Raw genomic sequence first — 24,040 nt, 5'->3', positions numbered from 1 at the left:
GAGCTCAGGCGGGGCACAGGGCGGGCGGCCGGCGGGGCTGCCCGGCGCGGCTGTCCCGGCGATGTGTGGCGCTGAAGCGGCGGCGGGAGCACCAGTGGCGGCGGCGGCGGGCTCGGCTTCGGCTTCGCGGAGGTGCCGGAGACGGAGGCGGCGGCGCAGGCCCCTCCCGAGGAGCTGGGGAGCCCGGGCCTAAGCGGCGGCCCCGCCAGGCCACTGCACGGCGCCCCGAGCCGGGGCCCTCCCCGCCTCGCCCTGCCCAGGGAACCTACCTCCCCCGCCGGGGATGAGGTCGAGAGGCGGCCGCGCGGGGCCCAGCACAAAGGCTTGTCCCCAGGGGCCACCTCCTCCGCCGCTGCTGCCGCCGCCAGCCTAGAGCCGCCTGTCGAGGCGGAGCCGGCGCCCGGTCCCTCGTCCCCACCTGTCCCCGGGGGCGGCTGCTGCCCATCTTCCCGAAGCCCCTTGCTCCCTCGGCTGCGGCGGGACCGGGCAGCAGCGCAGCCTCCGACGCTCCTGTCCGTGGGGGGCCAGCGGAGCATGTCCGCGGATTGCGAGATGGAGAAAGCCATCAAGGTAAGAGGGAAGTGCCTCTGCCTCCCGGCTTTGTCCTCGTGGCATTCCGATCGCTCCAGCCTCAGAAAGCCGAGAGAACTTGCCAGGAAGGATTCCAGCGACTTCCAGGTGTCGACCTTTCCTGGATTCCTTGGACCTCGTTTGACAGCCCAGGGGCAGAGGGTTTTATGTACGTGTAGGGTGGGATGCCCAACTCCCTCCAACCCCCGGGGTCAAGTGATGCTGTGGGGGGTGCCGAGCTGGTATCTGATGTGGCTAGGACGGAGGGGGCCATTGAAGAGGCACTTGACTCGTTTTGTGCCCGCCCTCCCGTTGCTTCCTAAGTGCCGCCAGCATTTGTTTCCGGATGGGCGCCTGCATCGAAGCACTTAAGAGTGTGACTTTACCCATCTCTCCTGATTTGTCTGAAACCAACCTCCTGGAAATCTGCAGTTTCAGAAAGAGGCGGCTCGCCTGCGCCCAAAGGCTGCCTATTGCGCGCTCGCGCTAATGCCTTCCCGGCACCTTTTTTCCTCTTCCACTCCTTGGGAGTGCGGAGGTTACTCAGGAAGAGCTCACCGTGTCGCGATGACTGCTCTGTTCGTGAAAAGAAAAAATGTGTGTTCGGAAATGTTCCAAATAAAATGTCACGTTTTCTACTACTTGTTCCTTTTTTTTTTTTTGTAAACTTGCAAATTTTGTCCACTGAGCATCAAGTTAGATTTTGACTTCACAGCTAGCCTAGGGAACCAGAGTTTTGGGTACATTGAACCCCAAAACTACAGTGTGAGTTATTTGAGTCTGAAAATGTTAAGTCAACCTAGTGCATTGAAGAACGTGATTTTCCCCTGAGGGGCACCTAAGGAACCCTAAGGGGTCACCCCTTAGCAGCCTGAGGGTTATGATTCTCCCGATGGCAGTGACTATTAGCAGTGACCATAACAATTCTAATAATTTGGGGGTGGGTGTGTGTGCGTGTGTGTGATATATTTATAGAGGTTTCACCAGGTGGGCAGGCGGTTCATGTGCTTTGGTGCCAACCAAAAGGCTGACTGTTCATGTCCCCTCAGAGTGGCCCTGGAAGAAAGGCGTGGTGAGCTACTCCAGCAGACAAGCCACTGGACACTTGAGCAAAGTTCTACTCTGACACATGTAGGGTTTAAAGTTGATAAACACCCTAAAGTTCCTCTCACCCTTTTAAAGGCGGCATCAAAGTATAAAAGTTACACATTAAAAGAATACGTTGGCACGTTCATGTTTTTTCTTTGGACGGCACTTCACTGGCTTGCCGCCTGAAGTAGTGGGATTGAGTTGTGGATCAAAGCATCCGTGGCAGACTTTTGCATCCAAGACTCCTTGTCTGCACTGTGTCAGGCACTAGAAGCTCTTGATCTCCCGGAGCTGATATTGTCGATAGAAGAGCTAGGTCATAAACATAGGTTCATCTGCCATCATGTCAGTTCTGACTCAGAGAACCCATAGGGCAGAGTAGAACCGCACCCTAGGGTGTCCAAGACTATAAATCTGTATAGCGGGGACAGCCTCTTTTCCCCCCGAGTGCTTTGTGGTGAGCAGTCGAGCTCACCAATGGCAGTTCCTAATAAACATGTGCTGGTAAGTAAGTACATATAAGGGGGTGGGTGTGCTGTTTTAGGGAGCAGTAAGGGAGTACCTCAGAGTAGAGGAGCCCCGGTGGTGTAGTGGTTACTTGTTGGGCTGCTAACCATAAGATCAGCAGTTCTAAGTCACCAGCCGCTCTGAGAGAGATGGAAACAGTTCCAGTATTTGAAACTCACAGAGGCAGTTCTAGCCTGTCCTGTAAGGTCCATATGAGTCGATTTCAACTCAATGGCAGTGAGTTTAGTTTTTGGTTTCCTGAGTAGATGCCATTGTGTAGATGTCTGAAGGAAGTGAGGGGGAATCTTAAGACAGGCAGAGAGAATGGCAAGTCCATAGGCCCTGTAGTGGGAGTAGTGAGGTAGCTGGAATGCAGTGAGTAAGCACACAGGATGAGATCAGTCTTGGACAGGGTCTTGTAGACTACTGAGAAAACTTGGGTTTTACCCACAGTCGGGGGGCCATAGGAAGGGTTTGCACAGAAGTAGGACATAGTTCTTATGAATGGGCAGACAAAGTTGCTTAGTAGTTGACGATTCTCTGGGTCAAACAGGAATAAAAACCTCGTGCTATTATGGAGTTGGTTTCAACTCACAGATACCCTATAGGACAGGGCAGAACTGCTCCTGTGGGTTTCTTTCTTTTTAAATCATTTTATTGGGGGCTCGTACAGCTCTTATTACAATCCATCCATCGATCCATTGTGTCAAGCACATTTGTACATTTGTTGCCATCATCCTTTTCAAAACATTTTCCTTCTACTTGAGCCCTTGGTATCAGCTCAGCTTCCCTCCCTTCCCCACCCTCCTTCATGAACCCTTGATAATTTATATATATATTTTCATGTCTTACATTGACTGATGTCTCCCTTCACCCACTTTCCCTGTGGGTTTCTAAGCAAACGTTTTATCGTTTGAGAGCTGCTGAGTTGGACCTGTGTGGTTAGAACTCAGCGCCCACGCTACGATGCCACCGAGCTCCGTATTAGTCCCAGCCCTGCCCTTAGCAGCCATGCCCTCGAGTAAGTGTATTTCTCTGTCCCTTAGTTTCCACACCTGTAAACAATATGCCCCTGAGCTATTGGGGCTACTGAGGCTTTGTAACTCTTTATGGGAGCAGGGTTTGAACTGCCCACCTTGCAGTTGGCAGTCTGCAGCTTACTCAACAGGGCTACACAGGGGATGCAAGTGTTCCTTTTCTTTTTTAAGGAGTAGATGAGGGAATGCATCTAAGGTGCTTACAGTGTATTGATGTGCACATAAAATAACCTAACAGTGCATATTATTAGTTCATGGAAACTTAAGCAAGCGTGGCTTAGAAAGATTATAGTTTGTGGACACTGCGCAATAATTTTCTTAAAACTTTGTGTAGCTTTTCCTCACTGAAGCTCTTTCACTAGCAGGTCACTGGTGAGTATTCCTACTGAGTGTCTGACAAGCAGGAGAGAATGGGGCTGAAAGTGTCTCGTCTGGTAACCCGTACACACTCAGATGTAATCCTTTGAAGCTAGCCAGCATCACCTTCTATAAAACTCGGGGTCTGTGCCCTCGTGTTGCCTTCACCCATTTGCCTTGTGTTGAGCTTGTCCTCACCCTCAGCTGGTGAGAACTTATCAGGATCCAGCAGTAGAGCCCTGCCGGTAGAGCTTCTCTCCCCGGCCCTGCCACCAGAGGAGGCTGACTGACTGCATGGTGAGATGCTGTCACTGTCTGTAAACCCAGAGTAAAGCCACTCCTCCTCCAGAAGCCAGTGTCCCCAGCTCTGATTTCACTGCTGCCAGAGCATTCAGCCAAAGTGGGAGCACAAGCACCTTGGGGTTAGTGACTGGCTTGTGCACATTTGTCTTCCATTAGACATAACAGAGTCCTTCGTCATTGAGCTTAGTGACAACTGATTTTCTGTCCTTTGATTTCTCTAGGATTACAGTCTGTGTCTTTAAGTTAGCACAGACGGCTCTGGATGAGCACTGATGAACTCTGGAACACTAGAGCCCTTGGCTCCACCCACTGCCATCGAGTCAACACTGACTCACAGTGAGCCTGAAGGACAAAGTGAAACTTCCTTGGTCATAATTTTTGCATGTATTTTTAGGCTTCTCGTTTGTCTTTTTAAAGGAGATAGATGGGGCCTTCTACTCCCGTAAAAAGTTACCGTCTCAGAAACTCACAGGGGCAGTTCTACCTGTCCTATATGGTCACTATGAGTCAGCACTGACTCAATGGCAGTGAATTTGGTTTTTAAATTTGCCTTTTTAAGGCAATTCAAACCTATCAGCCACTTCACAGGAGAAAGAGGAGGCTGTCTTTCTCTGTAAAGATTGACAGCCTTGGAAATCCTCTAAAGGGTCGTCATGAGTCACAGTAGACTTGATGGCAGTGGGAGGGTTTGTTTTTATTCCCCCTTTTTGGGTCTTCTATTAGGTGGTTGTTAACATGCTTACACATTGTTCCACAGTTCTAATTTTTCTTCACTTTTATATTCCTTTGATTTACTTTCTTGAAGATCTGTCTTCAAGTTTACTGATTCTTCTGTCTTCTGAAATCTATTGTTGAACCCTGTGGGTTACCAGCCCCCACAATCAAATGGATCCAAGGGGTGTAATTGAGGGGTAAATTAAAGATACATCAATCAATCCGACAAGGTTTGCAAGGGTTCACGTGGGACTGCCATGACTTCAGGAGCCAGGTCTGTGTTGAGAGATTTCCAACCAAGGCTTTTATACTCTCAGCAGGCAAGCCCCCTAATTGTAGGTAACCACATACATAGCAAAGTGGGCTCTACCCTAACCCTAAAGGTCCCTGAGTACATAGGAGGAGTAACCTGACACCAGTGCCGAGGCAGTAAGGGGGAGTGGCTGTCTTCAGAGCAGTAGCACACGTCTGCTCCTACAGGTACAGCTGCTGGCTACACAACAGTCAGCCACGTGCTTGTCAGAGGTGACTTTCAGGTGGCACTGTGATGGGAGGATGTAGTGGGGAACAGTATCAATCATGAGAATGTAATCGGACACACCTCCAACTCACAAGGGTGAAGCCCTCCCTCTACCCCAGAAACCCAGCCTGCCGGGCTTCTTAATATAAGAGAATACAAGATTCATCTATGTACATTCTCTTCCCGTACTCTGCTTCCCACATAACTCTTGTAGTGGATTTTTCAGATCTGTGATCATGCTCTGCAAGTCTAGGATTTCCGTAGGTTTCTTTTAAGTAGCTTTGGTTAAAAGTCCCTCTCGTATGGCTCCATTGAGTCCTTTCTGATTCATAGGACAGAGTAGAACTGCGCTTGTGGGTTTCTGAGGCTATAAATCTTGATAGGAGCAGTAAGTCTCATCTTATTCCTGTGGAGCCACTGGTGGTTTCCAACTGCTGACCCTGTAACTCACAATGCCACCGGGGCTCCTTGAGTGTCATTTCTTTGAACATAGTGCAAATAGTTGATTTTAAGCCTTTGCTAAATGTAGTATCTGGATCCAATCAACATCATTTGCTATTGTTGTGGCTGCCCCCTGCCCCCCGAAACTTATGTCTTTGCATGTCTAGTATTTTTTTTGGTTACAACTGGACATTTCAAATTATGTAGTAACTGTTTTCCCCCTTGCAGGTGGTTGTTATATTGAGTATATTGCTTAAACTGGAATCTCTTTTTCCTGGGGTATTCAAATGTGCGCAGTTTCAAAATTCATATTTTCATTTTCTCAGACTGGTTCTTGGGGTGGCCCCTGTGTCTGCATAATGTACTGATGCCTTCTGCTGATTGGTTGCTGTGTGGTTTGGAATTTGAGTGTTGTGTGGTGTGGAGCCTTTAAGATTGCAGCCAGTTCTGAAGTCTCCTTGGGTGTCAACTTTCCCTGGCCGGTCTCCTCTGCCTGTGCCTGGTCTCCCTACTTAACTCAGTTTGGCTTTGAGTCTCCATTTCAAGATTCTCACATTAAATTCCTGATGTTCCCTTTTAAACATGAAAGTGCCCTGGAGGGAAAGAGAGGAGCTGACACCAAGGGCTCAATAGAAATGATGACAACATATGTACGTATGTGCTTGATACAATTGATGTTTGCAATGTTACAAAAGCTGTGGGAACCCCAGTAAAATGTTGCGGGAAGAAACAAAAAGAAACTGCCACCTTGGGGCAGCGAAAGGGTTTGTTCCCACCTGCATTCTCCACACCTAGTCAGAGCTGAGTTTCCACTCACACCCCAAATTGAGCACCGCCTTGGGCAGTCAGACTGCTGGCTGTCATAGCCAGCCTGTGCTCCCTGCTTTGCGACCTCCTGTCTGAGCCTGATTGAAGTATGCCGCCACCCCCCCCATCACTTCGGAGTCTAGTGGGTGAGGGGATGACGGGGATGGCACGAGCCCAGGCTAGAATACCCAACTGTTCTTACCTGCATGGCCATTGGGTTTCCAAAAGTACTCCTTTTTTTTTTTTTTTTAATACTTTTACTGGGGGCTCCTACATCTCTTAACACAATCCATACATCCATCCAGTGTGTCAAGCACATTTGCACATATGGTGCCATCATCATTTTCAAAGCATTCTCTTCCCACTTGAGACCCTGATATCAGCTCCCCATTTCTTGCCCCTCCCTCCCCTGCCTGCCCTCCCCCATGTTTCCGTTGTCCATGCCCCTGAAGGTATCTACTTCTCTGTTTGGTTCACAGTGCCCTGAAGTCCATTTTTGGCCATTTTGTCCAATGTTAAACTTCTCATTTGTGGTGAGGAATTGGCTTACCCCCTCACACTGCATTATCAATGAGAGCTTCCCTTAGCCCCTGGTGTCTGTGCTTAGAGATGGCCCAGACTTCACCACCTCCCAGTTCCTGTGAGATCTTTAGGGAGGGGGCTTGAAGTTTAAAAACTTCCCAGGTGAATGTTGTACGCACTTATATTGGAAAACCAAGAGTTGAGAGCAGCGGTTCTCAACCTGTGGATCACAACCCCTTTGGGGGTCAAACGACCCTTTCACAGAGGTCGCCTGATTCATCACAGAAGCAAAATGACAATGATGAAGTAGCAGCGAAAATTTCATGGTTGGGGGGTCAGCACAAAATGAGGAGCTGTGTGAAAGGGTGGAGGCATGCGGAAGGTTGAGAACCGCTGGGCTCGAGCGAGGGTTGGCAAACTTCTCTGTAAAGGGCCAGATAAGTACTTCAGCCTTTGTAGCCTCCTAGGGTCTCTGTGGCCCCTGTTGGACTTAACTGCTGTAGTAGGAAATCAGCAAGGACATGATTACAACACGGAATTAGGTAGGACATCTATGAATATCTGATTTCATTAGAGTTGAGAAGATTTCCGGCAAGTGATTTTGATGTGGTGCTAAGCGTCGATTATGCTCCACCTTTCTCCCACTCCTCACCGTCTTCTCAAACACGGCACTGGATGAGCCAGCAGAAATCGGAGCATGGGGGACAGGTGAGATGGGTAGGTCTGAGGTCTACTGGAGGTGGATGGGAGAGGACACATCTCTAGCCTTGATGCTAGGACCTTGGTCTCTGAGCGGTTTGCTTCTGAAAGGCCATAGCCTGAAAGTCTCTGGAGCTGTTCCCGACACCCACAGGGGCTGCCAAGAGCCAGACATGACTTGGCCTTGATTAACAGCAGCAGTATCAATAGGTACTTGCTCACGGTTGCTGGAATAGTGCTGGGGAGAGGCCAGAGCCACAGATTCTAGTCTTGACGGTGTCCATCATTCCCCGTGTGCGTGGGACAAGCTCCTTCACCCCGTGAGTAGTTTTCTAGAAGGGAGTTTTATAGCGATCTTGCTCGCTCCTCCCTTCTCAACATCTCTTCACCCCCTTGCCTTCGTCCCCCCCTCTGTCATTCGTTATTCCTGCATTGTGCGCATGTTTCAAGAACTTGGCAGCAGAGGGGTGTGGAGATGAAGGCTGTTCTAGACTCGGGCATGTTCCCTTGGGCAGAGGCAGTATTTTCATCTTGGCGCTTAGCTTGGCGTCTGGCAGAAACGGCCTGCTTAGTGTTGAATGAGCTAATTCCATTCCCACGTATTAGCCATGGAGATGACAGCAACCAGAGAATTTGAACGTCTCCCGGGGTTTGGTCTGCATGGTATACCCTGGAACCTTATGCAAAGGAGACTTTGGGCTGTCACAGTGAAGCAAGCACTAGGACTTGTCTGATAACATGCGGTGACGGTCGTACAGCATGCAATAACTAAGCAAGAATGCTATGGGGACTTGCCCTGTAGAGGTGTTGTCCTGAGTGAGTGAAAACTAGACGAATGTAAAAATAAAGTTACACAATGGATGGGATGGAAGAACTTGGAACTCAAAAGGACTGGCTTGAAATTAGGTAAATTTACTATGATTTTTCTTGGGGGAAAAAGTGTTTGTTTGCTTTTTCCTTTAAGAAGATTGTATTCAAGGTCTTAGCAGAGCAACATCCAGACTCCAGGTGGTCCAGCTGCCAGGAAGGCGCTGCTATGCAGTGGGAGATGGCGCATGGCAGTGGTTCTGGCCCTCCATTCTTCCGTTCTGAGATGGGGGTGGGGGTGGTAGCTCACTTGGGGGTTCCATGATAAGTTACACGTTGAAGTCTCCATTTACTCCGTTTTCCCACTAATCTGGCCAACTCGTTCAGTGATACAGGTAGCCTGGCCGCCTTTATCAGATCAGCTTTTCTGCGATCTCAGCAGGTAGCCTGCCGACCACTCTCACAGAGAAGTGCTTAGTAGTCAGTGCATTCTGAAGGAAGAGCTCTCTACCTCAAACAAACAAAACTGCACTGAGTGCAGTACTCGGGTGGCTCGTAGATGCATGGCAGAGTTTCTTTTTATCATGACGTCTCTGTGGGAAAGCAAAGCCTAACCTTGTCACTTAGGGGGAAATGGCAAGTGGGCACACAAAGTTCTGCTTGTTAGATGCTTTCAGAGGATGAGGCGTGGGGTGGTCAGCTCTTCTCTTGGCCCACCCCTTGTTAATTGTTCAGCTTTTTAATTGGGGAATGTTCTCTAACTCTTTCCCTTTCTATTTTAACAGGAAACTTCCATTTTAGAGGAATACCATATCAATTGGACACAGAAGCTGGGAGCTGGAATTAGTGGTCCAGTTAGGTAAGAGACTCAGAGGACTGTGGCAAAATTACGTCGCAGAAGTGACATGGGTTGTAACATGCAATAAATGGTGAGAGCCTAGAACCTCTGTCAGGGTCACCCTTAGCCGGAGAGGCTGCCATGATTTCTTTAAGGGCAGCTGAGCGCTTGTCTCACCTGGGGGAGCCACAGGCGGGGCGAGTGGGGGTGAGAACCTCCTTGTATCTCCACCTGAAAGCCCTGGCGAAGTGATTGGGGAGACCCTGGATTAGCAAGTGCCCAAGAATAGCCGTTTACATTCATGTGCATGGACACACGGAAGGTCTCTCATTATTTCATTTTCTTTTCTCCAAATCTAGAGTCTGTGTGAAGAAATCTACCCACGAACGGTTTGCACTGAAAATTCTTCTTGATCGTCCAAAAGCTCGAAATGAGGTGTGGCCCTTTATTGCTTGGCTTGCCTAACTGTTCGAAGTGCCTAGGAGCTATTCTCTTCTGTGGGAATGCAGCAGTTGAGGGAAGTTCTCTGCCGGGATGCGCCCCTTTACCCGCCACTGTCCGGCAGCAGTTTGGGATCTGTCCACAGGGGAAGCTGTGGTCTAGTAGAGCCTTATTTGTGTTCAGCTGCCCCTGGATCTTTTCAATGGGCGGGATCTCTGCAGCCAGGTCTTGTGGGGGAAGAGGCGCCTGCAGGGTACAGAGGAGCTAGTCGAGGAGGAAGGGGCAGGTGAGTGCAATCTTGCTGGGAGGGGATGGATGCTGCAGGGTACCACTGAGGTTGTAGCTACCTTTTCACAGTACACATGTTTCCAGTTTTTCTGGCTATTGTGATGACACGCTAGTGTTCAGTCCTCTGCCTCACAGAGGTGAGAGATGGTTTAATCCAGTGAGTTTGTTGCCCAGTTTTCCATTTGCCGACCGAGAGGACACTAGAAAGGACATGTGTTGGTGAGGCTTTGTTCCTGGAGAGAGCATTCCAAGCTAAACCACGTGTGCGCACACCATTCTGTGACACTGTTCCAGATGCTAGGCATCCCCTTCTGCATCCACTGTGCCTCTTGGGCAGTGTTTTGGGGGCAAGTGTGGCAAGAAAATGCTGGTGTGCTCGTGTGATGAGCATTCCCCGTGTTCTCTTTAAGGTACGCCTGCACATGATGTGTGCCACCCACCCCAATATCGTCCAGATTATTGAAGTGTTCGCCAACAGCGTCCAGTTTCCTCATGAGTCCAGCCCCAGGTGAGACTCACCGCCGTCAGGGCCACGTGCACACCAAGGTGTAGCGGGACCTTTCACTCGCGAGTGTGTGCTGCTTTACATTTTCCCAAATTTCAAATGGTAACAGAGTTAGCAACTTCGGTTGAGCTCATCATCTAGGCCCCTGCCCACTCTCAAGGCTGCCCCCATTTTGATCATTTTGCTCTTTAAAAAGCATTTCCAGTAGAATTTAAACCGATTCAAATTGGCAAAAGAGGCCCAAATGTTAGCCCAGGCAGAGTCTTGGAAGTTGATATGACAGGAAAAAACAAAAACCATCAAAGCACCCTTATTGCATAGTCTGGTTTGTCCCCTCACGAAAGAAACGGACATTATTACTGTAGTCACTACGTGTTTGACAGACCCATTGGGTGCTATCCGAGCAGAAGAGCCTTTAACCCAGTGTCACTTCTGCTGGAGACGAGGCGTGAACCCACCAGCAGCAGTGGGACTGGCTCAAGCAGAGGCGGCCCCAGAGTCTGAGCTTGCCCAGCAGAGAGGCTGGGAGCCGGAGCCTCGTAAATAATAAAGTGCTCGGGCAGAACTTGGGATGGAGGTTGTCACAGTCCTGAAAGTGGAAGAAAAGATGGCCTTCTAAATATTCCTCACCGCTGTGCTCTGTCGGTGACAGCATCTAGAGCAGCGGTTCTCAGCCTTCCTCACGCCGTTCCTCAGGTGGTGGGGACCACCCACCCCCCAACCATAACATTATTTCCGTTGCTACTTCATCACTGTCATTTTGCTGCTGTCATGAATCGGGTGACCCCTGTGACAGGGTTGTTTGACCCCCCCCCCCAAAGGGGTCGCGACCCCCAGGTTGAGAACCGCTGGTTTAGATGGAAGTTAGAGGCTTTTCCTGTATGTAACCACCATTCACAGACTTGTGGTTGTTGTTGAGAATCTTTGTGCATATTTCGGAGCTGTGTAACCCAGGCCGTGCTGTGAGTCACAGGGAAAACGAGCTTCTTAGGGAAGAACACCCACATCAGCCCAAGACCAGTCAGTGACGTACAGTTCACAGGTGACACACGGTGGGCTTCTTTTCCCAGGACAGCTATCCCTGGGTTAGGAACGCTTGACAGAGGGACACTTCATATTGGAGAACGGACTGTCCAAAAGTCTCCGCGTGAAAAATTTGAGTTGAAGACGGGCTCATTGTACCTTACGCGTGCACTGCTTTGTGACTGCCCTGGGCAGCCGCGGTGGTGCACGAGCTCCGGGCGGGAGAGGGTGGTCAGCACGGGGCTGAGGGTGTCATTCTATATTTGGCTAAGCTTTCGCCCTTATCAGCACTTGGAACAGGCGTCCCAGAGCAGGCCTTTTCCATGCTTGCAAAGCTGCGCATGAAGATAACTGAGGTGGAGAATGTGTTGTCAGGTGAGCTTGGCTCGGTAGTTACAGAACTTGAAAGTGCAAGGTGAAGTAGCGTTGAAGTTCAGTGCATAGAAAGAAAGGTGAAATACACAGCTCGTGCAAAGGCAGGCCCCGACATGAAGTAAGAGTCCTATGAACCTGTTCCTTCTTACCTACACATTCGACTGACAGGTGAATTTGAGAACTGGCCTTGTGTGTGACTAGGGGACTGTCTATGTTCTTCTAGTGTAAACCCAAACCAAAGCCACTGGCTCTCAGCAACCCGATGGGATAGAATGCCTCAGCGGGTTTTCAGGTCTGTAATCCTGCCAGAAGCGGACTGTCGCATCATTCTACGATGGAGTGGCTAGTGGAGCACTTTAACCACCGTGTCACCAAGTCCCCAACACATGTTGACTAGCTGCTCAACAATACATACACCAAATGTGCCACCTAAAACCCCTCTCTGACGGCTACTTATAACCGCTCGATGTCCTCCAAGGGGCCATGTCTTCAAAGTGAGCTCTTCCATTGCGTTGTTAGCTCCTTAGGAAATTTCAGGTTGGGGAAAGGGTGCATGCACTTGGTGGTGTTGGGGCACCGCCCAGAATGACTTGATAGGGCTGGGCCAAGAGGTACTTATACCCTTTATAGGTGGGCTCTCTCTTAATCCAGCTATTTGATGTTTCAGGGGTTTTCTTGGTTTTTTTCTGTTTTGTTTTGAACTTAACAAAATCAAATGCTTTCAAACAGGGCTCGACTCTTAATTGTAATGGAGATGATGGAAGGGGGAGAGCTATTTCACAGAATCAGCCAGCACCGGCACTTTACAGAGAAGCAAGCCAGCCAAGTAACAAAGCAGGCAAGTTAACCCCAGGTACCAATCAAACTGCCAACAGTGTTGGTTAACAAATGCAATTTCATTGGGGGGAATACCAGAAAGCTTGCAGACAAGCGCTATTTGATCTCTCATTGCCTGCTTTGTTATGTCATCACAAAGATGTCTTGCCAGGAGAAATGTGGCTCCTTTGATGCTTTGGGGGAGAAATTGGATTCTTAACCCTTTGATGACCACTGTCATTTTCTGCTTTGACCTTTTGTTAGATACCATGTGTTTCCAGTAATAGAAGACATGCTGAAATGGGGGGGGGGTTATTTGAGACAATGTGGATTTGGGTATAATTATGTGGGGCACACGTTCCAAGTCGAAGATGGTGGTAGGCTTGGTGGGTGAGGTGTTTCTTCTGATTCATGCAGTTACACCACTTCCCGCCAGGTGGCAGCATGTACTACCACAGGGTTAGCGGCTACCCAACCAAGACACCTGAGAAGACTGTCCCGGGGGCCCTGGAAGGGTTAACTACCCGCTTGTCAGCTGAGTCCCAGGGGCTCCTGTGAGATTTTAGACAAGTCGGGAAGGAAGGTAATTTTACGGCAGACTGTAGGTGTCTGTTCACACACGCAGCCTCCACACAGCTATTGTTATTAGTCGCTGAGAGGAAGTGCTGCCCTGCTGGCAGAAAGCTGACCGATGTACCCAAGCTCGAGGATAGCTGCCTCCTGGCTCTGAGCCACCTCCGCTCAGCTGGTCGGGGTTGATTAGAATTGGCTCCTGGGCTCTTCCTGGTCGTGGTCCCCCAATTTTGATCTCACACTGTGTTGCTGTCAGAATGATTTAGGTCACAGGCCATCCTAGGATTCCAACTGGAGACAATCTCTCTAGAAGGGGAAAAGCTAAACCCTTGTGGCTTAGCTTCAGACTAAGCAAGCAAGGCAGTGCAACCAGCAAGCACAGCCCTGTCGGTTCCTGATAAAGTCCTTTCCTCTTTCCCAGGAGCATCAAGCAGTTTTCCGTAGGGAAGAGGTGATCATGGGCAACGCTAAGAAAACTGCGTCCTAAGTGTTGAAGCCCTGACAGAATCTATTTCAGTCAGTCTGATTTTTAAACTGACCCCTGGGCCATCAGTGAAGGAGGGCCACCCCGTACACACCCCGACAAGGTGCAAGCAGGCTGAGTAAACTGGACAGCCCTTGGGGCTATCTGACCACTGCTTGCAGGTGTGCTGGAATGCTGAGCTCCCAGGAGAGAGCCGGCCTGGCCTCAGTGTCCTGGGCTCTGCGCCAGGGCCTGCTAGGAAGGGGGCTCCCCCTCAGTGTTCCCTCAGCAGTGTCTGTCAGACTTGAGGAGCATAAAAAAGGGCGCATTGTCTCATTTCCACCCGTTTTGTGCAGGAGGTAACTGTCACCTATACTGACAAAGGATCTGCTTCCCCTGCTGTGGTTTTCTTTTTAACAAGCTACAGGACAGTCACACTCTAGGCTTTTCCCACCACTCTGTTTCGGTATTCCTCGCTGTGCTGAATCTCTGCCTGAAAGGTGGACGCTGACCACAGTCTAGACTGATTCAACTGAGGACCTCTGACAGCCGAGCCCCCTTTTGAGCGAGGCGGCTGGTGCTCTCTGTCCTTTTGCAGATCTCTCTGGCGCTGCAGCACTGTCACCTGCTGAACATCGCACACAGGGATCTCAAGCCCGAAAACCTGCTCTTCAAAGACAACTCTCTGGTGAGAAGACTTGCTCTTTGGCCTCATGGTGCTGCCCTTCTCTGCCCAGGGCAGCAGTGAGCGTGTCTGTGTCCGTCCGGGGGGCTCTGCATCCAGGGTGAAGAGGCCACCGGCAGCTCTGCTGGAGAAAGATGAGGCTGTGTGCTCCGGTAAAGGTGGACGGGCTCCACAACCCGGTGGAGCAAACAGTTCCACGCTGTCTGAGTCAGACCGACTGTGTGAGTCGATCGACGCGTGCTGTCCAGGCCTGGGGCACGTTTTGTAGCGTGTCGTCATCTCAGACAGACTCGGGAGCTCAGGCTCACGTGCCTTGCACCCGGCTTTTCCTTTCATGACTGCCGGGAACCTCCATTATTCTCTTTCAGGATGCCCCTGTGAAGTTGTGTGACTTTGGGTTTGCCAAAATTGATCAAGGTGACCTGATGACACCTCAGTTCACTCCTTATTATGTAGCACCTCAGGTGAGCACATGCCGCTTCTGCCCGGGTCTGCCAGCGCGCTGCCCACACACGGCCCTTCTGCCCACAGCACAAGTAGGTGGGCGCTGCCAGTGGGCGGTGGGGTGCGGTGGGGGGACTCAGCTTCAGAAACCTGATGGGGACCTACCAGGAGATGCTTGACAGACATGCCAGGTTGACGGGTGTGGAAGGGAGAGTGAGCGTCTACCCACAAGTCCATACCCCTCTGGCAGAAGAGATTTGTACTTACCATTGCTGCCACTAGGTCCACGAGTGCTTTGGGACACACGCGGAGCAAAGTTAGGAAGACTTCTTAGACACAACCACACACCTTGGTACTGCTGCTTGGTCACTCTTTTTGGGGGGCTGGGGTGGGGAGGCTGTGGACATTCCTGCACGACTTGGTGTGGACACCTTTCCTCATTTGGGCATATACCTACAAGTGAGGTTGGTGGGCCATGGGGCAAGTGTAAGGTAGCTTTCTGAGGAAGGGGCCACCCCTGCTTCCGAGTGGCTATACCACTTTGCTTTCCCACTGTGGAGTTCCACCTGCTTCACATTCTCAGTCCCACGGTCAGTGGTTATCATTTTAGCCATTCAGGTGAGTGAGCAGGTTGAGTTGGTTTTTTCCATCGGAATTTCCAGATGACTGGTGATGATGAGCATCTTTTCCCAGGAGTGCGTTGGAAGAGGCATTGCATTTTCATATACTCATTGATCCTGGGTGAACAGTGATGGACAGATTGCTATTTGTAACAAGGCAAAGTGGTTTCGAATGGTTTTCTTTCTATTAATTGCTAGCTCTTATCGCCGTCCAGGCATCTCTATGCAATCTCTGTCAAGTTTAGGTTGGTAGAGTGATTTCTCAGTAACGCCGCCCCCTTTGGCTCCTTCCGGCAGGTACTGGAGGCTCAGAGAAGACATCAGAAGGAGAAGTCTGGCACTGTACCTACCTCACAAACACCCTACACTTACAACAAGGTACGGCAAGTGCCCACTCCCTTTCCTCCAGGGAGAGCAAGTGCTTAGCTCCCTTCCTATCCCTTGCTGGCCCTGTCCAAAAGGCTGCAAGCACATGTGCATGTGCACGCACACGCACACACACACACACACACACACACAGTGAGAAAAAGAGAGAGAGCTGTCAAGTTCCAGCTTTTGTCTCATGAAATCGGAACTACCCTTTTCTGCCCATGTAGCTTAGCAGCAAGGAGGGCCCTGGCCACGCGCACAGTGGCTTATCTGGTAGCTGGATCGTCTGGGGACCGCTCGTCAACAACATGGTTGGCTTGGGTTGGTTGGTTGGTTTTGATGCAGGGGCTGTTTCTGGGATACAAAAGCAAGAGGGTATCCATCGGAATTTAGGGTACCATTATCTTCTGCCGCATGAACCCCTCCCCAGGGTTCAGTGCACATAGTAAGAGCTCGTGGCTCTGATTCGATGTCTTTCGTCTGTAGCCCACACACCGGACAGCCTAGTCCTACAGCACAAGAGGAAAACGATGATGCGGGGGACCCTGAGCCTCGAGATAGTTGTAGGTAGGGGACTTCAAGCAAAAAGACAAAACATACTTACTGCCACTGAGTGAGGGAAAGGCAGTAGACAGACGAGGGCAGCCTTGGGGCTCTACACTCTCCATTCCGTGGTCAGCACCTTCGTTTAGTTACATGCTTAATGGATGACCGTGGAGATGAAACGACCTCTGTGGTTATCAGTTTCCTCATCTATAACGTAAAGGACTCGAAAGGTGTAATTTCAAGGTCCCTTTTACCGTTATCACTTCATACCTGTGTTCTGTCACACGGGCCATGTGACCCACAAATGTTTGCTTTCTGATGCCACAACACTGGCGGGTGTCCTGAAGTCCCCATGTCCCCCGGTGTGGGTGGGACGGGGAGTGTGGCCACAGTGCAGCTCACTGGCCTGCCCTTCTCAGGCACACGACTTGATTTCATGCCCCTGAGAACCCAGTGTCTAAGCGAGTGTTGTCTGCAAGCCATGTGCTCGTTTCTGGAAGACCTGGTAGTGAGGGGCAAACTTCTTTCAGAATTAAAAAATAAAAAATAAAAGAATCTCTTCCCCTAGAATGGGGCAAATCCTGGCAGAGGGATAGAGTGAGTCACTCTTGTGGCCACAGGAATGTTTTCATACTTGCCTGGTCCTTCCTTCACTGGTTCTCCCTGATGATTATTGACGAGGGAGAAGATGAGCGATTGTTTTACCCAGGACTACTCTTGTTGCATAGTGGTATGCATCCTAGGAGGCTTCAAAAAGTTTGTGGAGCAGAGAAACTAAAAGACAATGAAAAATGTCCACACACTTTTTGAAGCCCCTTCGTCTATGCAGTATTTATTGATAGTTGTCTTATGGTTCACTAGAGAAACAGAACCAGTAACAGGTGTGTGTGTGTGTGTGTGTGTGTGTGTGTGTGTGTGTGTGTGTGTGTGTGTCTATAGCTCTATGTTGATGATAGAGATTTATTTCATTTTGAGGAATGGACACATCTGATTGTAGGAGTCTGGCAAGTCCCAAATCTGTAAGTCTAGTGAAAGGCAGAAACGCCATCAGACGTGTCTCAGAATCAGACGGTAGGAGAGAGAAATGCTGGTCAGACATTTCATTTACATTCTAGAGGCACCCCTTAGGTGAGGACCATGCACACTAGGGAAGGCGGTGTGAGCACCCAGCCAGGACCTGGTACAGGGAATCAGTCCTCACAGTGCAGGTAGAAAGCCTGGAGAGTAGGCGAGCTCTCCTGGGACACCCTACAGCGGGTCTAGTCTGTGTGAAGTGGTTCTCGGAGATTTTGCCTGGGTATCTTGGGAACTGCTTTGGGGCCTGTAGTAGGGGCTCTTCTTCAGTGTGTGTGACTGCCTCCGTTTTGCTTCCAGAGCTGTGACTTGTGGTCTCTCGGGGTGATCATCTATGTGATGCTGTGTGGATACCCTCCTTTCTACTCTAAGCACCACAGCCGGACGATCCCCAAGGACATGCGGAGGAAGATCATGACCGGCAGTTTTGAGTTCCCAGAGGAAGAGTGGAGCCAGATCTCTGAGATGGCCAAAGATGTTGTCAGAAAGTGAGTCTGCAGAGTGCTGGGTGGGAGGGAAGAGCCACTCACGTCCCAGCATCTCCGAGGCTTCTCTCTCTGGGCAGACTGCAGTAACAGATGGAGCTCTGCCGCCTTCTGCTGGGCCCAGGGTTGTGAGCCAGACGCCTCCCGAGCCAGAACCTGAGTGCACAATTAGCCAGACCCCTAAAGGGTAACCTCCTGGTGTGCACACCTGCTTCCCACACGGAAGCCAAGTCATTTTGGAAGGGCTGGGATGATGAGGGTAGGGTTGGCATTCAAAGCCCTTTTGGCACTTTGGGGTTTAGGTAAAGAGCCAGAGCTGGTGAGAGCCAGACCCAAGAACATCTTTGGGTCCCCAAGAGCAGCTGTGCATGTCAGCCCTGCCGCCCTTCTCTCCAGGCTCCTGAAGGTCAAACCAGAAGAGCGACTCACGACCGAGGGTGTGCTGGACCACCCGTGGCTCAACTCGACTGAGGCCCTGGATAATGTGCTGCCTTCTGCTCAAATGATGATGGATAAGGTTTTTAAATTTTAAAAAATGTGTATTTTTATTTGTTTTTTTGATGGATAAGGTTTGGAGTGGCGCTGATTTTGTGGCTGAAAAGGCTGTGCTGAGAAGGCATGTTGAGGTTCAACTTGGTGAGGGGTTAAAAGCAAGGCAATGCAGAGGTGCTCAGTCTTGCTCCGAGAAGCCTCTCATGTCCTGAAAATCAAGATGGGAAAGAAAGAGCTTCTCTTTCTGAAAGACCAGATCAAGCCCAGGAGTTACACGTGCAGGACACATTCAAAGAACTCTCCTCCGTGTCTGTGCTCCGAGGTTAGGGGCACAGATTTCTGTGACAGAGCCGTAAACACGAGGGCACAGCGCAGATACAGATGTGGGGTACCACACTGTGGGTAGGACAGGAATACAGGAAGAAAAAGACTGGGGTGGCAGGAGGGAGGGTGTGGCGTGCAATCCAGGAAGATGTTCTGAAGGAAAGGCAAATGACTTCACGCTGAAAGCGCTTCCTCATGTTCAGTCTTGGGCTGGCCCTGAGAATCGAGTAGTCAGCCCAGTATGAACTTGCATTTGAGTAAGTGCACAATGTGGCAAAGAGCTTGAGCCAACAAAGTACAGGTGACAGCAGGTCCGTCTGGCTTCACTGATGGGAGGCCCCCGCGGTAGGCGTGGCCATCCTCATCGTGGGAAACAGTTGAGACTAAAGTAACTGCCAGCATGGTGGTGAGCAGTGCAGTCGGGGGCACACAGGCAGCGGCCTGCCAACCTTTCCCCTCGTGTGCAGGTACAGGCACTGGTTTGGGCACGGGTACAGCACCTCTTTATACTTGTCCTCGCAAGTGGCTCTGAGCAGGAGCCTCATTAGTCTTTCTTACTTGAATTTCTACCCACCCCGCCAGGGCAGGAAAGCGAAGTGTTGTGTAACACTTGCTTTGCTGGGCCCTCCTGACTCATCGGCTGCACCTTCCCGGTAGCCCCTCAGCATGGGAGTGGGGTAGTCTCCTTCACACTGCCTTAGATTGGCTTTTGCGGTGACTGCGATGCACGTGAACAACTGACGGCCATGTCTGCATCCAGGCGGTGGTTGCAGGGATCCAGCAGGCTCACGCAGAGCAGTTGGCCAACATGAGGATCCAGGACCTGAAAGTCAGCCTCAAACCCTTGCACTCGGTGAACAACCCCATTCTGAGAAAGAGGAAGTTACTCGGGTAACTGAGCATCTCTGTCTGATCTCGTCTTCACTGCTGGATGACTGGGTTGTGGGTTCTGAATACCCAGCCAGGGGTCAGTGCCAGTTTTTGCTTCCTGAGAGGGTGGAGAGGCTGAGCCCTTTAACTGGCATCAGGAATTGGACACCCAAACAACCCCCAAACTCACTGTTATCGAGTTGATGCCGACTCCTTAGCAAAGCTCCAGGGCAGGGCAGAACTGCCCGTGCGAGTTTCCAAGACTAACTCTTTACGGGAGCAGGAAGGGCCCGCCTTTCTCCCGAGGAGTAGCTGGTGGTTCCCAACTGCTGACCTAGCCGTGAGCACCCAGTGGGTCACCATGACGTCACCAGGGCTCCCACAGCACTGGGGACAGTCTGTAGTTATTTATCGAGCTGAAAAAATACGCTGCCTGTGTTTAGGGTAATAGTCATGAGCCCAGAGTTGGGTTTTGGGGTCTCACCTTATTATTCCCTTCTCCTTAACCATTTACAGCACTAAGCCAAAGGACGGGGTCTATATCCACGACCGTGAGAACGGTGCCGAGGATTCAAATGTTGCCTTGGAAAAGCTCCGGGATGTGATTGCTCAGTGTATTCTCCCCCAGGCTGGTAAAGGTCACGCCGCTTATAAATGTGCTGTGTGTGTGTGTGTGTGTGTCTATACCTGACAGCAAATGCCTTCATTTGTAATTTGTCTGTTTCCTCTGTCTGTTACAAGAAAACAAATACTTGATGTACATTAGAAGGCGCCCACTCTAAAGAGTGAGCAGTGTGGGACGTTCTGCCTCTCCTCTGTTTTTTGGGGAAATTTCTAGCTGAGGTTTAATTGTCCGTGTGGCTCTTTGTGTTCCTCGTCTGTCACACAGGGCACGGGACAGAGCATGGGGAATGGGAACCTGCGGCCAGGGTCAGAATCCGGTGGCGGCCTGTTCACACAGCATTTAACAAGCCTGTGGCACTCAAGGCTGCTGTTGACGTGTGACTCTGAAGTTCCTGAGTGGCTTTTGCTGCTGCTGCTGTTCTCCGAGGCAGAGTGGCTGACCCGGGCCCTGTGGATGGACAGCTTGCTTTCTGCATGTTTTCTCTTCTCGCAAATGTGTGGGATGGGCTGTGCTCAGCCCTCTGTGGGAATGAAGGTTTGCCTGTCGTCCTGAGCTCCTTGGGTTTTAAGAGAACTCACATCATGTGTCTCAAATAACAGTGTTTTGTCCGGTGGACACATGTCTTTGATCTGCCAGCAGATTTTAAGGTAAAAAATGAGCTTCAGAGAAAAAGTGTAGCCTACTCAGCCTTGGCCTCTTCTCTCAGTCTGAAATCAACCAGGTATTGGTAGACTCTGATGCTGCAGAGTTCCCCGCCCCCAATGCCAAGACTCTGGGCCTGTTAGAATGTGTGCAAGGTTGTCAAAGTAGAAGAGGTCTCCATCAGTTTCACAGTCTGACACTGAAACAAAACTCTCTTCTCTACCACTAGGAGAAAACGAAGACGAGAAGCTGAATGAAGTCATGCAGGAGGCGTGGAAGTATAACCGAGAATGCAAACTCCTCAGAGACACTCTGCAGAGCTTCAGTTGGAACGGTAGGAGCCCAGTCACTCCCTGTGCTAGGGATGCAGAGAAGTGACCCTTGTTTAGAAACGGCAGGGTGTTTTCAGGGGTCTGGCTGGGGCTCTTTCCAGGTGAAGGGTTGGTTATTAGTTCCAGCCTATACTAGCTGCCCAGGCCAAAGTGGACATTAGACCTTCTAGGTTGTTTTCTAGATTTCTGCGAATTATGTGATGCAGATTAACCTTGGAGAGTCCCTGTCACACACCACTCTGGCCCAAGACGTCCAGCTCTCCGAACTCCTCCCAGATGCCTGGACTGTACCCCAAAGGGGGCAAAGGTTAAAATACAGGAAGTCCTTCCCTGCGGACCTAGGGAAGAACGGCTACATTGAGGAGTTTCTTCCCGCCTCTCCCCAGGGCCTGGAAACAAAGAGAGCTGTATTTCGTGGATTGCTGGTTTTGTTGTGTCTTTCTAATAGAGCACACCAAACTGGACTTGAGTCCTCTTGGCTTCTCGGGGGGGAAAAGCAAACAAACTCTCTGATTTCACTGGCTGGCTGGTTTCTAAAATGTACCATGATTCCCATGTTGGGTAGAGATTAGCTCTCCTGGGAATTTGTTTGGTTTTGAAATGTAACAGTACAGGGAAAGAATGACACACAATGTGTTTTGATGGATTTCCGTACAGCGGATGCACTTTATGTAAATAGGTCGCAGAATATGTGTCTTCTTCCAGTTCCTCCTGTTCCCTCCCCTGAAGTGTAATCACGGTCTTGATAACACCGTCTACCTGTTTTGCCTATTTTTGTATTTTATGTAGCTAAGAGTCATACAGCCTTTGTCTGTATCTGACTTCTTTTAGCTAATGTCGTGTTGGAGAGATTCATCCGTGGTGTTTCATGTAGCAGCAAGTCATTCATTTTCAGTCGTGTTGAGGAGCTCATCTGTTATCTGTGACAACATTAGATAGCTATCTATTCTGAGGCTGACTGGATGTACACAGGCAACCTCCAGGTTATGAATGAGATCCCTTCATAACGCTCTCTGTCGGTGAATCAAACAGGTATTCACAGTTCTTGTTTCACTGACTCCGGGGCAAGGACAGGATTGGCGCCTTCTCAGTGACTGGTAAGCTGCACACGCAGCCACTGGGGGTGACTGTGAGGGGAATTTGTCGTGAGGAGGAGCGGGTGTTGGCTGAAGGAGCCTCAGTGGCACAGTGGGTTGCCTGGGGAGAAAGAGGACAGCCTCAGAGAGCCCGTGGTGCAGGCCTCCTCTGTCCTCGTGTGCCTTTCTTGTGAGCGAGGACTGAGGTAGTGGTGGTGGGCTTGGTTCTTGGTGGTAATGGTTACAAGCAAGCACGTGGCTGCTAACCAAAAGGTTGGGAGAAAGACGTGGCAGTCTGTTTCCAAAGATTTCTAGCATTGGAAACTATGGGGGCAGTTCTACTCTGCCCTATAGGTTCCTTATGAGCCAGAATCGACTCAGTCGTGGCTTTGGTTTTTGGATTAGGGGTTGGTTCATTTCTTTCAAAGTGAGGCTGAATTTACATAACCTTATCAAGGGTAAGAGTTGTCCATCAATCAGATAGTCATAATCAGGGAACCTATTTATACTTAAGATTATTTCCATTCAGGTTTTAAGAATTAAGAAAAGGGCAGCTGTAATTGCTCTGTATGTGGACTTGATGAACACACTCATTTTTCATATATATAGGATTGTATTTCTAGGTAATGAGGGAATAAACTACATCAGCATCAGTAGGTACCAGATTTCCTAAATGGTTGTACAAATGTTCCTTTAACTAGCAATGTATGAGAGATCCAATGGTCCCACAGTTACACCAATGCTTGCTATGGCTGGTATGAAATTATATTTTATTTTAGTGTCATTTAAATTTGTCATTAATCTTTGACTGGTAAGATCGGACACTTATGTTTGTCTTTTAGTTTTACTCTCAGGAAGTGTGTGATTATGTCTTCTGTCCATTCCCTTTGGGGTCCATTTCTCTGTGGCATTGTCTTTCTCATATGGAGTCCTGTGGTGTAGTGTTCCACATTGGGCTGTGATCTGCAAGGTCAGCAGTTTGAAACCACCAGCCGCTCCGAGGGAGAAAGACTGGGCTTTCTGCCCCCATCAACAGTTAGAGTCTTGGAAACCCACAAGGGGTTGGTATGAGTCACCATTAAATTGATGGCAGCGAGTCTTTCTTATGCTAGATGTGTAGACATTCTTTATATAAAGTTGCTTATCAGATACACATTATGTGTATGGTTTGCTTGCGTGTTGTAATGAACTTTGGATTTTTATTGCTAGATCAATGGGACTGTCCAATTGTTACATGAAATATGGGGGAATTGGAATTGAGTGCTTTTGAGACCGGTTCCTACATTAATAAGGTTAATTTGGTATATACATTAAAAAAAACAACTTGCTGCCATCGAGTTAATGGTGACTCATAGTGACCCCTATGGGTTTCTGGGACTTTTAACTGTTGATGAGAGTAGGAAGCCCAGCCTTACTCCTGCAGAGTTGCTGGTGGTTTCGAACTCTCGACCTTGTGGATCTCAAGTCCAACGCATAGCCACTACACCACCAGAGTATGCCTTTCTGAGTCCCTGTCAAGGGTCTAGAATCGCCATAGAGAGAGTTCGAGATTGACCTTTGTTTCTTGGATTTCAGGTCGTGGATTCACAGATAAAGTGGATCGTCTAAAACTGGCTGAAATTGTGAAGCAAGTGATTGAAGAGCAAACAATGTCCCATGAATCCCAATAACAACAGCTTCAAGTTTTTTTTTTACAATTTTAAATTGTATTCTTTAATGTATAAAGTATTTTATGTAAATTAATAAATAATTTCATTTCGA

General features: G+C 49.7%; 1 protein-coding gene across 3 annotated transcripts; it reads left to right on the top strand.

The window, feature by feature from the left end:
• Positions 1–24,040, top strand: MAPKAPK5 (MAPK activated protein kinase 5). 3 transcript variants are annotated; one of them, XM_075533937.1, is made up of 14 exons: positions 8–570; positions 9,159–9,232; positions 9,571–9,646; positions 10,351–10,448; positions 12,573–12,681; positions 14,294–14,383; positions 14,749–14,844; positions 15,742–15,822; positions 17,734–17,921; positions 18,315–18,435; positions 19,495–19,625; positions 20,121–20,242; positions 21,101–21,205; positions 23,855–24,040. In XM_075533937.1, exons 1-14 carry the CDS (start codon positions 535–537, stop codon positions 23,947–23,949), a joined length of 1,422 nt encoding a protein of 473 aa, XP_075390052.1. In that variant the 5' UTR covers positions 8–534; the 3' UTR covers positions 23,950–24,040. The 3 variants fall into 3 exon arrangements, with proteins under 3 accessions (XP_075390054.1, XP_075390052.1, XP_075390053.1); XM_075533938.1 differs by having other exon boundaries at positions 11–570; positions 20,121–20,236; XM_075533939.1 differs by lacking the exon at positions 10,351–10,448 and having other exon boundaries at positions 1–570; positions 12,573–12,677.

Source organism: Tenrec ecaudatus, chromosome 16 (assembly GCF_050624435.1).
Source record: "Tenrec ecaudatus isolate mTenEca1 chromosome 16, mTenEca1.hap1, whole genome shotgun sequence".
Taxonomy (NCBI): domain Eukaryota; kingdom Metazoa; phylum Chordata; class Mammalia; order Afrosoricida; family Tenrecidae; genus Tenrec; species Tenrec ecaudatus.
The sequence above is the reverse complement of the archived record's forward strand: the minus strand, read 5'-3'. Positions and strand labels throughout refer to the sequence as shown.